This window comes from Camellia sinensis, chromosome 11 (genome assembly GCF_055761805.1).
Source record: "Camellia sinensis isolate YWXY chromosome 11, ASM5576180v1, whole genome shotgun sequence".
In the NCBI taxonomy this organism is placed as follows: domain Eukaryota; kingdom Viridiplantae; phylum Streptophyta; class Magnoliopsida; order Ericales; family Theaceae; genus Camellia; species Camellia sinensis.
The window spans coordinates 142514673-142530009 of NC_138971.1; the positions used below are offsets into that span (position 1 = coordinate 142514673).

Here is a 15337-nt window from a genome sequence, read left to right on the forward strand (position 1 = left end):
GGGTTTCCTAAATTCCCCTAAAATAAAATATTTAGGTGGCGATTTTGTATCTGGCAAAGCAGTCCATGTTTGACACTTCTTTCTAAAAATTAGTGTTTTTCAAAACGGTTCGCCGGATTTGGACTCTTTGATGATTCATCGGTCTTGCATTGCACTCTGCAATATTAGATACAGGACCGTGACGTTGAGTCCTGAACTGTAGTGAGCCCAATGAACAAAACGGGCTTTCCCTCCCGGGGCGTTCGGGGACGTCTACACATGGCAAGATCACTGTGAATCCATCTTTGTAGAGTAAATCCTAACTACCTATAATCACCTGCAAATCATATATATTGGTTAAGTTTCTAATAAGAATTGAAACCAAATTGTCTAGGTTTACCATTCATCCCAATCCAACTCCTTCACAGTTATGCTACCTATGGAGGTCAATAAATTTTATTCACTATGTTTAGTTTCATTTTTTTGAATTATTTTTAAAAAAAATGATTTGAAAACTCTATCTAAAAAAGGATTTTTGTTTGGTTTTCAAAAAAATACATTATTACAAATTCAAGTTTCCCTCTAATTTAAGGAGAGAGACAATTTTTTAAAAAATTGTCGCCTCAAAAAATACTCTCATGTTATTTATATATATACATGATATATATGTATGAAAACATAATTTCGTATGTATCTATTTATAGGTACATATCCTACCATTAAAATGTGTGACATTATCATAAAATTTCCACTCATTTTAACAATAGAAAACGTAATTTTTTTTACAAATTGGCTTTATAAAAAGATTGTAACCAACTTACAAACTTTTGTAACATCAAATACAAAAAATTTGGACATTTTCTTATGTGAATTTCTGACGATGTTACACATATTTGTATTAATGTTACGATATTTTGTGATAAAATAAATTTTTTGCATAACATTTATGAAAATTGAATTCTATGTAAAAGTATTTTAATACCAATTTGTAAAAAAAATTACGTTTTCTGTGGTTGAAATGAGTGAAAATTTTATGTTAAAGTCACATATTTGATGGTAGGATATGTACCCATAAATGGATACATACCATATTATATTTTCATACATATATAGCATGTATATATATATATTACTAACATAAGAATATTTTTTGATGTGACAAATTTTTTTAAAAAACTGTCTCTCTCCTTAAATTGGAGGAAAACTTGAATCTGTAATAATGCATTTTTTTGAAAACCAAACAAAGATCTTTTTCAAAATAGAGTTTTCAAATCACTTTTTAAAAAAAAAATTCAAAAAAATGGAACCAAACAAAATTACGAAAATTTGTTTGTGTTTGGTTTGTGTTTGTAAAGTAGTTTTTGAGATAAAAAGTAAGAAAATTTGTTTGGTTTGCCTTTTTTCAGAAATGGTTTTGGCAAATTATTTTGGGGAGAGAGTTTTAAAAAAAAGTGATTGATTTGATGTGTATAAGAGAGAGAGAGTGATTTTGGAAAGTAGGTAACCAAACAAAATTTTTAGATTTTTTTTGGAAAAGTTTGCTTGGTTTGATTACTTTTGAAAATTTGTTTGTAGAGAATTTTCCCAAAATTTTTTTCTGAAAAACAAACCAAACAAACAAAAATCTTCCCAAAAATTATTTATCGTAATCCAAAATGTTTCGCTTTAGACCTAAATGTTCAAGCATCAAGTTCAAACATCAGATTTTATAAGAAATGTGTCATGTACCAAATAAAAAACAAGTGTTTTTCTATTTTTTTATATGGTTTGAAAATTTATATTTTACTTAGATGGCAACTTCGAATTGCTTAATTATAGTGGGTTGTGGCACGGAGTTCAAATTTACTGACTTTGTTTTATGGTGCTTAAACATAAAAATGACTGATTTAGGGGTGTAGGGCCGGTCAAATTTTTTAAATTAAAAAAAAAATGTCATATTATATTAATAATTAATAAGATATTTCTTGGTTTGTTTTTTCAAAAATTTTTAAGAGACAGATTTTGCTTTTTCAGAGACTGATTAGATATTGATATAATAAGAAGAGAAGAATTAGCAAAGGTTATTTGTTCTCTCACCCAAAAAATAAATAACTAAAGAAGGAAATAAAAAATAGCAACATGCATACGAACAGTTCATCCTGTAACCGAGATAATAATTCATTGAGAAGAAACTTGCAATAAATATATTAAATAAAATTTCAATTTCAAAATAAATTTTCTGTTAGAATACTAAATAGCAATTAGTGAATATATTAATTGACAGTCCCTCAAATTAAAAGTACTATATAAGAGTCTCTCCTACTTCCCATACTAGCCAAGAGGGAAGAACAAAAAAAAAACAAAACCAGAAATAGAGAATTGAAAATGGCATCCTTTTTTGGTAGCTGTTCCATGCTAGTTTCTCTTGTATTCATGTTCATGTTGATTGGTCCCTCCTTTGCTAAACAACAAACTAAGCTCAAGCAAATATGTTCTAAGACTATTGATCAGCATGAGTGCATAAAGCTTATGAAATCTGATTGGCGTACATCAGTTGCTGATATTCGTGGCCTAACTGAGATTGCAATTGACTTAGCATCCTCTAAGGCTAGGGACATTCTTGGGGTTCTTAATTCTCCTTATGATAACAGATATGATGCATGGAAGGACAGATACAACTCATTCACAGACCGATATGGCTCGTGTTACAAAAATTATCAGGATGCCATTAGAAACCTTGAACAAACCAAGAAACTCTTCTATGATGGTGACTATAACCGCATAGCGGTTCAAGTGAATGAAGCTAAGAAAGAAGTTCGTGATTGCAAAAATCAATTTGAAAATTCAGCAAATTACTCATCTGACCGCAGAAGATGGAATAAGGAATTTGAAATTCTTTGCGATGTAATCAAGGTTTCTTCTAAATCATTGTATGACGATTCATATTCTTCATTTACCCGGCTTCCATGAATCCAAGACTCGGCAATCCTAAAAGGAATCGAGTATGAACTTGGAGCTTGAAATCATTGTTGTAGGTGAAATGTTTTGCACCTTTAGCAGTGGAGGTTTTTTTTTTTTTTTCTTTTTTCAATTGACTTTGAAATGGATTTGAGAAGATTGAATCATATGGTACTACTAGTAGTATTGAACTCAATTAATTAGGGTGTTGGCTATCATGATAAACTAATGAATCAAAGTTTTTATAAATATTAATTATTAGATTACATTTTTTAATTAAAAGTTTAATTTAAAGACATTGCAAATATATAATTTGGTATACAAAATCACTCATGTAGTAGAAATTAAATTATATAGTGAACGTGTTAAAAAATAACCTACTTACTGTTAGAGTGAGTTTCTTAAAATATAAAAAATTGATATTGTATCATGCTAAAATACAATTTTGCTATGATTGAAATAGCACAATATATTAGAGATGGTCTAACTTACCAATTTTCACACCGTATTTGGATTAAAAATTAAACTGGAAATTTGATGAGCAAAAGAAACAGAAAGAGAAAAAAAAAAAAAAGCTTCAAAATGTGAACGGTTCGGATCATCAAAATGGATGAATGGATGAAAGGGTTAACGATATTTGATTAATTTGATTGTTTGCAAGTATGTTTTACTCAATGTACTTTAAAATGTGAACGGTTCAGATTATCAAAATGGACTCCAAAATAAGCCGATTTGACTGTACAACAGTGGCTGCTATGCAAGGCGCACAGCCGCCACCCCAAGTCCCTAGATTTACAGCTTATCCCAATCCAACTCCTTCACAGCTATGCTACCTATGGAGGTCGATAAATTTTATTTTTATTTATCGCAATCCAAAATGTTTCACTTTAGACCTAAACGTTCAAGCATCATGTCCAAACATCAGACTTTATAAGAAATGTGTCATCTACCAAATTAATCTTTGGTCTCAAAAACATGTGTTGTTTTTCTATTTTTTTTTTATATTTACTTAGATGGTGACTCCCAATTACTTAATTATAGTGGGTTGTGGCAAGGAGTTCAAATTTACGGATTTTGTTTTATGGTGCTTAAACATAAAAATGACTGATTTAGGGGTGTAGGGGCGGTCACATTTTTTTAATTTTAAAAAAATCTCATATTATATTGATAATTAGTAAGATAATTTTCATGGTTTTTTATTTTTTTCAAAAATTTTAAGAGACACATTTTGCTTCTTTAACAAGAATTAGCAAAGGTTATTTGTTCTCTCACCCAAAAAATAAATAAATAAAGAAGGAAATAAAAAATAGCAATATGCATATGAACAGTTCATCCTGTAACCGAGGTAATTCATTGAGAATAAACTTATAAAGATGCAATAAATATATTAAATAAAATTTCAATTTCAAAATAAATTTTCTGTTAAAATACTAAATAGCAGTTCGTGAAACACAAGATCAAATGTATTAATTGAGAGTCCCTCAAATTAAAAGTACTATATAAGAGCCTCTCCTACTTCCCATACTAGCCAAGAGGGAAGAACAAAAAAAACAAATCCAGAAATAGAGAATTGAAAATGGCATCGTTTTTTGGTAGTTGTTCCATGCTAGTTTCTCTTGTATTCATGTTCATGTTGATTGGTCCCTCGTTTGCTAAACAACATACTAAGCTCAAGCAAATATGTTCTAAGACTATTGATCAGCATGAGTGCATGAAGCTTACGAAATCTGATTGGCGTGCTTCAGATGCTGATATTCGTGGCCTAACTGAGATTGCAATTGACTTAGCATCCTCTAAGGCTAGGGACATTCTTGGGGTTCTTAATTCTCGTCATGATAACAGATATGATGCATGGAAGGACAGATACTGTTGAAAATGGTTACAAATTCTGGGTAAAATTAGAATTTTATCCTAAGTTCGGTATATTTTTTAGGTGGGCCCCGTGCATCGATTTTCATGAATCAAAGTGGTAACGCGTTCTATGCTGCGTTGTAATTCACGTGGTATATTTGGTTGCTCAAAACCATTACCGAGTGAATGGGAAATTGAAGCCAAAGTGTGCTCCATGGAAATAGAGTTTTGGTGGAAATTCCTTAAGGTTGTAAAATGGCTTGTCCCACATTGATTTGGTGGGAGGTTTTGAATGGGTTTATAAGGCTTGGGTTTGGTACTTGGGGTGTGCCCCAAGGGATACCCAAATGTTTTAGAGAGAGAGGTTATGGCAAAATAGGCTAAACCCATTAGATCCAAAAATCACCCCGTGCGCCGTTGGTCGGCTGGGCTGGGCCTAGGCTTGAGCGCAGGTGCGTGGTGTGTGGTTGGGCTTGTTCGGCCCAATACTAATCTTTTTGGGCCAAAAACATTTGAATTTAATTTTATTTTGTATAAAATAAAATTCAGAATTCAAATTAAATCGGAAATAAACTAGTTTGGCTTTACTGTACATCCAAACAGGGCCCTTCCCGTTTTGTTATCTGTTTGAAATATAACCCAACAGATTCAAATCTGTTTGAATTCAAAACCAACAGGTTTCATACATGTTCAATTCAAAACCAAGAGCCACCTTTGCATCTATAAATAGAACCACCCTCATTTGATTTTTGACATTCATTGATCATCCAGAAATTTCGTATTTCACTTCTGCAAATTCTATTCTTCATTTTGCTGCATTTTATTTTTGTGTGAAAAAGTGTAAACACTTAGTGTGTTCGTAAGGCAAACAATTTGTAATGCTGCTATTGTTTGTAGTAGATCATTTCATCTTGGGAGATAGACGTCCAAATTCTGAAAGCACCGTGGAGAGGACGAATCTGTCTTAAGGACACAGTGTCAAACACTAGACTTGATCAGGTTATAATTCGAAGAAATTAAATCAAGTAAGTTATTTAATTTATTTTCAGTGTTATTATTATTTATTTAAATCAGATTTTAATTTTGTTTTTGTAACAAAATAAAATCTGTTTTTATTTATTTATTTTTATTTCGAGTTTGATTTTTGTAATCAAACAAATTCTCTCATTTCCTTTATTTTTTTATATTCTGGTTGTTGTTTAGTACACAACAGAATTTAATTTATTTAAATATAGTGAAGATTGTCCAACAGATACAACTCATTCACAGACCGATATGGCTCGTGTTACAAAAATTATCAGGATGCCATTAGAGACCTTGAGCAAACCAAGAAACTCTTCTATGATGGTGACTATAAGTGCATAGCGGTTAAAGTAAATGATGTTAAGGAAGAAGTTCGTGATTGCAAAAATCAATTTGAAAATTCAGTAAATTACTCATCTGACCGCAGAAGATGGAATAAGGAATTTGAAATTCTTTTCAATGTAATCAAGGTTTCTTCCAAATCATTGTATGACGATTCATATTCATCATTTACCCGGCTTCCATGAATCCAAGACTTGGCAATCCTAAAAGGAATCGAGTATGAACTTGGAGCTTGAAATCAAGTTGGGTCTTGAATGACGAAAATTTTTTGTCTCCAAAGAGCTAATTTCGTCACTATAGATATTTGTGAGGAAATATTTTCGTCACTAGTTTCGTCATTGAATGTTTGTCACTAAACATCACCGTGAGGAAAAATAATTTCGTCACCAATAAAATTACTTTGATGACAAAAATTTTTGTCACCAATAAAACAACATTTTATCACCAAAAACTGTCATTTTCGTCACCAAATAGTTATTCAGTACTGTATATATAACTTTAGTTGACGAATAAATTTGTCACACATGTTGATCATTGATGAGGAAATAATTTCGTCACGGTAAGATGTATAGTTGACGAAATTTTTCGTCTCCAAAAGTCAGATATGAGTGACGAAATATATTTCGTGACAAAAATATATATACATGACGAAATTTTTAGTCACCAAATAACAAAATCAATGAAAACTTTCATATATAAGTTGTAATAAATTTTGTCACAAAAATATTTATTAGCGACGAATAATCATTGTGTCAAACTAACAAGTACAGACGACGAAAATATTCGTCACTAAACTTGTTCTATATTTTATATTTCAATTTAAATTATTATTTCGTAAATATCCCTACTTATATCACAATAGCCTTCTAAATGTGTTAAGAAATCCACTAGCTATTATACACCACTCCACACAAAAAATTTACTAAACAATTTATATTATAAATCAAAATATATCCATCAAACAAATTTAATAATATTCCATTAAGTATAAAAATTAAAAAAACATCATAGCAAATCCCAAAATGACCTAACGTGGAATCTGCAAAAAATAAAATAAACACTCAATCTTGATTTGCAACTAGAACTAAGTATCAGTTTACAAGAAAAAAAAAATCCAAACTTAATTTTGATTTGCAAGTATGCTTCCAAATGTCATCAAAAACCAATCTGCGAAGAAAATAAATAAGGAAAACGTTAATATATTATCAATTACATCTAAACTCATATATAAATAATTTTATTTTATAAATGAATTTAGTAGAAATGCATATAACAATCCAAAACTTCAAAGAGTTAAGGTGATCTTTTGATGATAAGCAACACGGATAACAAAAGATGCCAAAATATTACAGAAATACCATGTATCACTAGTACTAATGGCAACAAGAACTAGAGAGAATCACAGGACATGTTTGAGACAAACTAATCAGCCTCACATGCCACCACTGACCAATAGCCTCATGGGCCACCATGGCTATCAACCACCTCTAAAACAAAACCTAGAAACCACTTCCCCAAACACCAAGGTTGGGTGACTCAACAACCTCATAGACACAGTCCACCAGGCATCCATCGTACATGGCCAAACTCGACCCCAACACCTAATGGACAAGCACCTTTCATCCCTCTCATCTTTCTCTCCCTTGCAGGGAAGTAAAATTTAAAACTCATCTCCCTCTAAGAATCTAAATATATCATATTTAATTGAGAGACAACATAAGGTATTCCACATGTTATACTCTCAACCTTCATCCACGATCCACCACCAGTAATCTCAATTTGCTTTTGATATTTATTAGTACACTGCACTACAGCTAGCAGCCCCTTTACTAGTGACTGTTTTTCCATAATGAAACAAAATGCTTATCTTGGGAGGGGAAAATAAGATTATCATTTTTGCCAATGGCCCCTAGATGTTAAGTAAAGACTTTGAAAGCAAGACACATGTCACGCCCTCAAAATTAACCCATTATATATATCATAAACATGCTTTATTTAAAGAAGACAATTGATTAATTCATTCATCAGAGTATTACTAAATATAGCATTACATGTAACATCGAATAAAATGCCCTACAGGCTTACATCTTTCCAAGCCAACACTTGGATTCAAAAATATGAGTTCTAATCTCAATACAAGAAAAGCCCTAGGCTTGAATGTTTACATGTACAAATAAATATCAACTATTAACTAAAGATAGTCTTCTTCAATCCAGATGCCAAACCCTCCCAAGCTAAGTTCTTGGAGGTAGTTTATCGCCTGAACCTGAAAATGATGTTCCCATAAAGGGTGAGCCACAGCCCAGTAGAGATATACTAAACCACATATAAGCAATGAATAAAGCAATAGCATTCAACAGATGGTCAACCAAAATAATCAATTACTTCATTTTACAGTCTCATGACACTATTGACAAAGATAGGTTTTACTTTCCAATTTTATCCATATGGCTCAGAACCTGGCCAAACTTACAACAGTGAATCACATATATCATATTCACATTCTTCCATTATCAACAACAAATGAGACTCAAGCTCATATCAAACACTTCATACTTCCAGATTGATACACATTTTAGTGCTGTATCAATAAAACACTTCTATATAAATAAGCACACATAAAAGTGATGCTAATGGAGTCCATCCCCTATCTCCTCCCAAACAAAATCCGGTTTAGAGGTCCATCCCCTATCTTCCCCTAAACCGTGGAGTACATCCCCTATCTCCTCCCACACACAAAACAATGTATGCAAATGCAATGCTCAATCAATACACATATTTTCTGTATTAATGCCATAGTCAAAATTAATGATTTAACCAATGTGATTAGTTTCAGTTATTCCTAATCCACATGCAATGTCTACAACAATCACGACTATCCTCCACCGATAGCCCAAAACAGTTATTTCTAAACTGAAAATAACCATGTCAACAATTCAATGGACAAATGATACCAATTACCCAATTATGCCATTTAATCAATAAATTCCCCAATTCCATGAATTTAACCCTCTTTTCCCAATTCCATGAATTACTTATACAAATTAATTCAATAATACAACTAGGGTTTTTCCCAAAATTTACCCAAGTATTCCCAACATATCAAAATACCAAAACTTAGAACAAAACCTATAAAATGGAGTAGGAAATCCCTACCTCAAAGAAAATAACCCGAATGGAGAAGATAGAGATAAATGCCCAAATTCCAATGTGCTCCAAATCACCAAATGTTCAGATTAGAATGAAGCCCAAGCCGTCCTCTATCTTTCTAATGAAGGATCTAGGGTAGAAACACACCCTAAGTGGATCAAATCTAAGAGAGAAGGTGAATAGGGAGAGAGAGAAGTCGGACCTAGGGTTTGGAATCAAAAGAATGTGAAAAAGACTGATCAAAACCCGCTGTTGCGTATATAAATTGGACAGGCTCGCTCGAGCGAAGACTTGGTCGCTCGAGCGACCAGACACAGAGAAATTACGCTCGAGCCAAGGAAGCCTTGCTCGAGCCAACAAGCCAAAAGCTCGCTAGAGCGAAAGAAAGCTCGATCGAGCGAAGAACTCAAACCCTCAGGTCTGTAACCAGACACACGCTCGAGCGAAAGAACAATTGCTCGAGCGAAGAACGAACTAACTCGCTCGAGCGAATAAAAGCTCGCTCGAGCCAAGAATGCAAAGCTACAGGTCCAAACCAGAAACAAACTCTCGCTCGAGCTACCAAACCCCGGCTCGAGCGAAGAACCAAAAACAACAGCTCGCTCGAGCGACAAACGCCTCGCTCGAGCGAAGATCCAAAATACTGGACAGCAACACATGATTTCTAAACCCAACCAACCTGAAATAAACCTGCCCAACACATCCTATAATTCCAAATGAGAAATAAAGGACAACAACAACCATTATACAATGACAGAATCTACGGAACCTAAGTCCGGATACAATAATCAAATGGGAGAAGACCGGGGTCGTTATAACCTTCCCCCCTTCAAAGAATTTCGTCCCCGAAATTAAGCATAAGTTTTTTTTTTTTTTTTTTTTTTTTGAAAACAGATTCCCTTTTTTTTAACAATTCATTAGTAAACATCTTGACCCAAAACTGGTCATCTCATCTCTTTATCAAGAGGCATCTCACATTAAATATATAACACAACATATATCTCAACCTGTATCATTATTATGCATTATTCCTTTCAATGTTAACAATCCCCATATCATATTCAATTGCATGATATATATAATACACTCAGCAATGTAATCAACATATGCAATGCTATACTAAACTTCTATAAAGAAGCAAGTTTCAAGATACACCCATTCACCAAAACATACTCAACGTTTTACAACTTAAGATATATGTAAAGCCCTTAAGTTCAACAATATTACAAAATCTAAATACAAGATTACAAATGAATAAACATGTCCGGGTATTTTTCGCGGACTTCCAATTCACGCTCCCAAGTGGCTTCCTCCACTCCATGATGTTTCCACAACACTTTTACCAAAGGAATGGTCTTGCCTCGCAAAACTTGATCCCACCTATCCAATACCCGAACCGGTCTCTCCTCATACGAGACATCCACATCAACCACTAAATCGGTCCAATCCAACACATGTGATGGATCTGGCTCATACTTCCGAAGCATACTCACATGAAACACGTCATGTACTCCAGACAACTGCGGCGACAAAGCTAAACGATAAGCAGCCTCTCCAATCCTCTCAAGGATCTCAAACGGACCAATAAACCGAGGGGACAACTTCCCACTCTTCCCAAACCTCATTAAACCCCGTCTAGGTGATATCTTCAGAAAGACATGATCACCCACCTCAAACACCAAAGATCTCCTCCTACGGTCGGCATACGATTTCTGACGACTCTGTGCTGTAACAAGCCTCTTACGGATAAGCTTAACTTTCTCCGTTATTTCTCTCACCAACTCTGGACCCAACAGAGGTGCATCACCCACCTCGGCCCAACACACAGGAGATCTACACGGTCGGCCATACAAGGCCTCAAATGGTGCCATCCCGATACTAGACTGGAAACTGTTATTGTAGGCAAACTCCACCAACGGCAAGTGCCTCTCCCATGACCCACTAAAGTCTAGAACACAACCCCGAAGCATATCCTCAAGTATCTGAATAGTACGCTCGGACTGTCCATCAGTCTGAGGATGATAAGCCGTGCTAAAGGTCAACTTAGTGCCTAAGGCACTCTGCAAACTCTGCCACAACCTGGCAGTAAAACGAGGATCTCTATCTGAGACGATCGTCACTGGGACCCCGTGAAATCTCACTATGTCCCGAATATACAAGTCGGCAAGATGATCTACCGTATCTCTCACGCGCATAGAAATAAAGTGCGCCGACTTAGTCAACCGGTCTACAACCACCCATATAGCATCACTTCCCCGCTGAGTCCTCGGAAGACCTACAACGAAGTCCATAGTGACATGCTCCCACTTCCACTCGGCAATAGGCAAGGGTTGCAACAAACCCGCTGGCCTCTGATGCTCGGCCTTCACTTGCTGGCAAGTAAGGCACTTAGATACGAAAGCTGCCACATCTCTCTTCATACCCTGCCACCAAAACTGGCGACCCAAATCCCGATACATCTTAGTGCCTCCCGGATGCACCGCAAGCCGTGAATGGTGGAACTCTCGGAGTACTTCCTCTCGGCAAGACTCCGGCACAAACAGACGGTCTCGGTATCTCACACTGAGGTCGGGATACACCGTCAAACCTTTCTCAACCTTTCCACCGGAAATCTTCTCGCGGAGAGATTCTACCTCAAGGTCACCACTCTGAGCCTCTAACACTTGAGTCACAAGCGTAGGCTGAACAACAACAGAAAACAAGGCCGCAGCCTCAACGGATTCGCCCAGAAATAAATCAAACTCCCCAAGTGCACCCAACATCTCCCATTCTCGAATGGCTATACTAGCTATGTCACCAACAGGTTTCCTGCTAAGGGCATCGGCCACCACATTGGCCTTTCCCGGATGATAATGCAACTCAAAGTCATAATCTCTATAAATTCCATCCACCTCCTCTGCCTCAAGTTCAAATCTTTCTGTGTAAACAAATATTTCAGACTCTTATGATCCGAGAACACCTCGAACCTCTCACCATAAAGATAATGCCTCCAAATCTTCAAGGCAAATATCACAGCTGCTAACTCTAGATCATGCGTAGGATAATTCTGCTCGTGAATTTTCAACTGACGTGAGCCAAAGGCAACCACTTTCCCTTCTTGCATTAACACACAACCCAGACCCTCTCGTGAGGCGTCACAATAGACTGTATAACCCAACCCTCTCTCTGGAATAATCAGTACTGGGGCAGTAGTCAGTCTAACTTTCAACTCCTGAAACGACTTTTCACAAGACTCACTCCATACAAATTTGACTCCCTTCCGAGTCAGTCTAGTCAACGGTGATGCTAACTTGGAGAAATCTTTCACAAACCGACGGTAATACCCAGCTAATCCCAGAAAACTGCGGATCTCAAATACACTCTTAGGCTGTGCCCAATCCTGCACTGCCTTTACCTTGGATGTATCAACAGACACTCCTTCACCGGATACCACATGGCCTAAGAATTTGACTTCCCTCAGCCAGAACTCACACTTCCCAAACTTGGCATACAGCCTATGGGCTCTAAGTAACTCAAGCACCACCCTCAAGTGTGCCTCGTGCTCCTCCTCAGAAGGCGAATAGATAAGGATGTCGTCCACAAAAACGACTACAAACCGATCCAAGAATTCCTGGAAGATCCGGTTCATCAAATCCATAAAAACTGCCGGTGCATTGGTGAGCCCGAATGGCATCACCAAAAACTCATAATGGCCATACCGCGTACGGAATGCCGTCTTCGGAATATCCTCTTCCCTGACCCTCAACTGGTGGTAACCCGATCTCAAGTCTATCTTAGAGAAACAACGGGAACCCTTCAACTGGTCAAACAGATCATCTATACGAGGCATAGGGTACTTATTCTTAACCGTAGCCCGATTCAATTTTCGGTAATCTATACACAGTCTCAAAGCACCACCTTTCTTTTTAACAAAGAGAGCTGGTGCTCCCCACGGCGAAACACTAGGACGTATAAAACCCTTGTCTAACAACTCCTGGAGCTGAATCTTCAACTCAATTAACTCGGCTGGGGCAAAACGATAAGGTGCCATAGAAATCGGCGCCGTGCCGAGCACCAGGTCAATAGAGAACTCAATCTCTCGATGCGGTGGCAAACCAACAAGATCCTCGGGAGAAACGTCCGAGTACTCACAAACCACCCTTGGCAACTCTATCTGAGTCTCAACATCCTCACTATTCGAAAGGTTAGCAAGTAGACCACTAAGCTCACTCCGTCCTCGCGGAACATACCCCGGTGGCAACACATCACCAACCCGGTCCCCCAGAAAATGAAAATACTCTCCGCTCACAGTACAACAAGTGACCCTCTGGCGGTAGCAATCAATAACTGCCCGGTATGACGATAACCAGTCCATACCCAAAATAACATCAAAACCCCTCATAGGCATAACTACAAAGGAAAATGGGATTCTATGATAATCAACCTCTATATCACAACCCCTAACACCTTGTTTCAAGATCAATTCACCCCCAAGAGGTGACACTACACAAATAGGAGATGCTAACTGTGCTAACTCCAACTCCAAAACAGATGCAAATGCAGCAGACACAAAGGAATGAGATGCACCCGTATCAATCAAAACATTAGCAACCGAGTTGCAAAACAAGAAGGTACCTCTCACAACTGATGGTGCTGGCACAAGATCCTGCGCGGTAACAGCATACACGCGCCCAGACGACCTCTGATCAACCGGCTCAACCCTAGGAGCATAAGATTGCTGCACCGACTGAGACGATGAAGCCCCCTGATTGGCCCTCGAGGCCTGACCCGACTGAGCTGGCTGCTGACCCTGAATCGGCCTCAAACCAGATGCACCAGGTGTGCCACCCAACTGTGGGAAATACCTCTTCATATGCCCTGGCTGACCACACTGATAACACGAGAGTGGCTGACCTCTACCCTGACCCTGGCTCTGAGATCGAGCCGAAGAAGATGCTGCTCTCTAAACTCCTCCCCTCTGAGGACAAACTGGAGACTTGTGGCCCAACTGGCCACACTTGAAACAGGTAATGTCTCCCTGGCTGCCTTTCCCCGAACTAACACTCGGTACAGGAAAAGTCGATCGAGAAAAGCTACCCTGAGACTGCTGGGGATTAAAACCCTTCTGTCTCCTACCATCATTCTGACCATCCTGACTCCTCTTGGAGCCCTTCTGCCCTTCCTCCTCCTCCTGCATCATGATTTCCATGTGGGCTGCAGCATCAACCATACGCCCATACTCCAGAATCATAGTTCCCCCAACTCTCAGCTTGAGGCCACGCCTCAACTTCTTCTCAAACTCAATACAACGGCGTTCCTCAGACGCCACCAACTCAGGTGCAAACCTGGACAAACTAGTAAATGCAGCCTCAAACTCGGCCACTGAAGAACTCGCCTGCTTAAGCTGACAAAACTGGTCTCGCAGCTTCTCCCTGACTGCTGGAGATAAGAACTTCTCCTGGAAAGCATTCACAAAAGCCTCCCATGTACCTCCTATACGCCCCTTAGTAAACTTCCACCACTGACCTGCATCCCCCTTCAACTGGAAAGATGCCAAGGTCACTTTCAACCCCTCGTCTTCGATGCCAAGCATCTCAAACGTCTTCGTTGTCTGTTCGAGCCATTCATCTGCCTTAAGCGGCTCTTTAGGATCACCCACAAATTCATCCGGGTTAGACCGGAAGAACTCCCTCTTCAGAAAGGAAGGTCCTGCATCCGCAATACCAGCCTGAGTTTGATTCTCAGCTCTGAGAATGCCTACTGACTCCCTGAATGCCCCTGCTATCTCTCGGGCTAGAGCGCCCATAGCCTGCTGGCCTACTGGCTCGGCCACATTGGCCTGGCCAATTCCCTCTTCAACTGCCGGAATCTCCTCTGGCACAGGCACCTCCTGCCTGCCCGGCCTACCACGCCTACCGCGTCCTCGCCCTCGTCCTGACATCCTAATAAAGGAAACAAAGACATTAGCACATTAATAAATGTGCCGAAGCTAAACACTCGCGTCCTAATGCAATGGACAACAATAATTCATTCCACGTAAGCACATAATCACATAAGCACCTACGAATTTCATTCC

The 15337-nt window shown here is 37.8% G+C and overlaps 2 protein-coding genes across 2 annotated transcripts; both read left to right on the forward strand.

Annotated features, from left to right (window-relative positions):
* The first annotated feature begins 2343 nt into the window (after window positions 1-2343).
* LOC145802708 (pectinesterase inhibitor-like) lies at window positions 2344-2928 on the forward strand. The gene has a single exon (XM_082895472.1). It carries the CDS (start codon window positions 2344-2346, stop codon window positions 2926-2928), a length of 585 nt encoding a protein of 194 aa, XP_082751598.1.
* A 1564-nt stretch (window positions 2929-4492) lies between these two features.
* On the forward strand, window positions 4493-6317 carry LOC145802709 (pectinesterase inhibitor-like). The gene is made up of 2 exons (XM_082895473.1): window positions 4493-4732; window positions 6069-6317. Exons 1-2 carry the CDS (start codon window positions 4493-4495, stop codon window positions 6315-6317), a joined length of 489 nt encoding a protein of 162 aa, XP_082751599.1.
* The last annotated feature ends 9020 nt before the right edge of the window (window positions 6318-15337 follow it).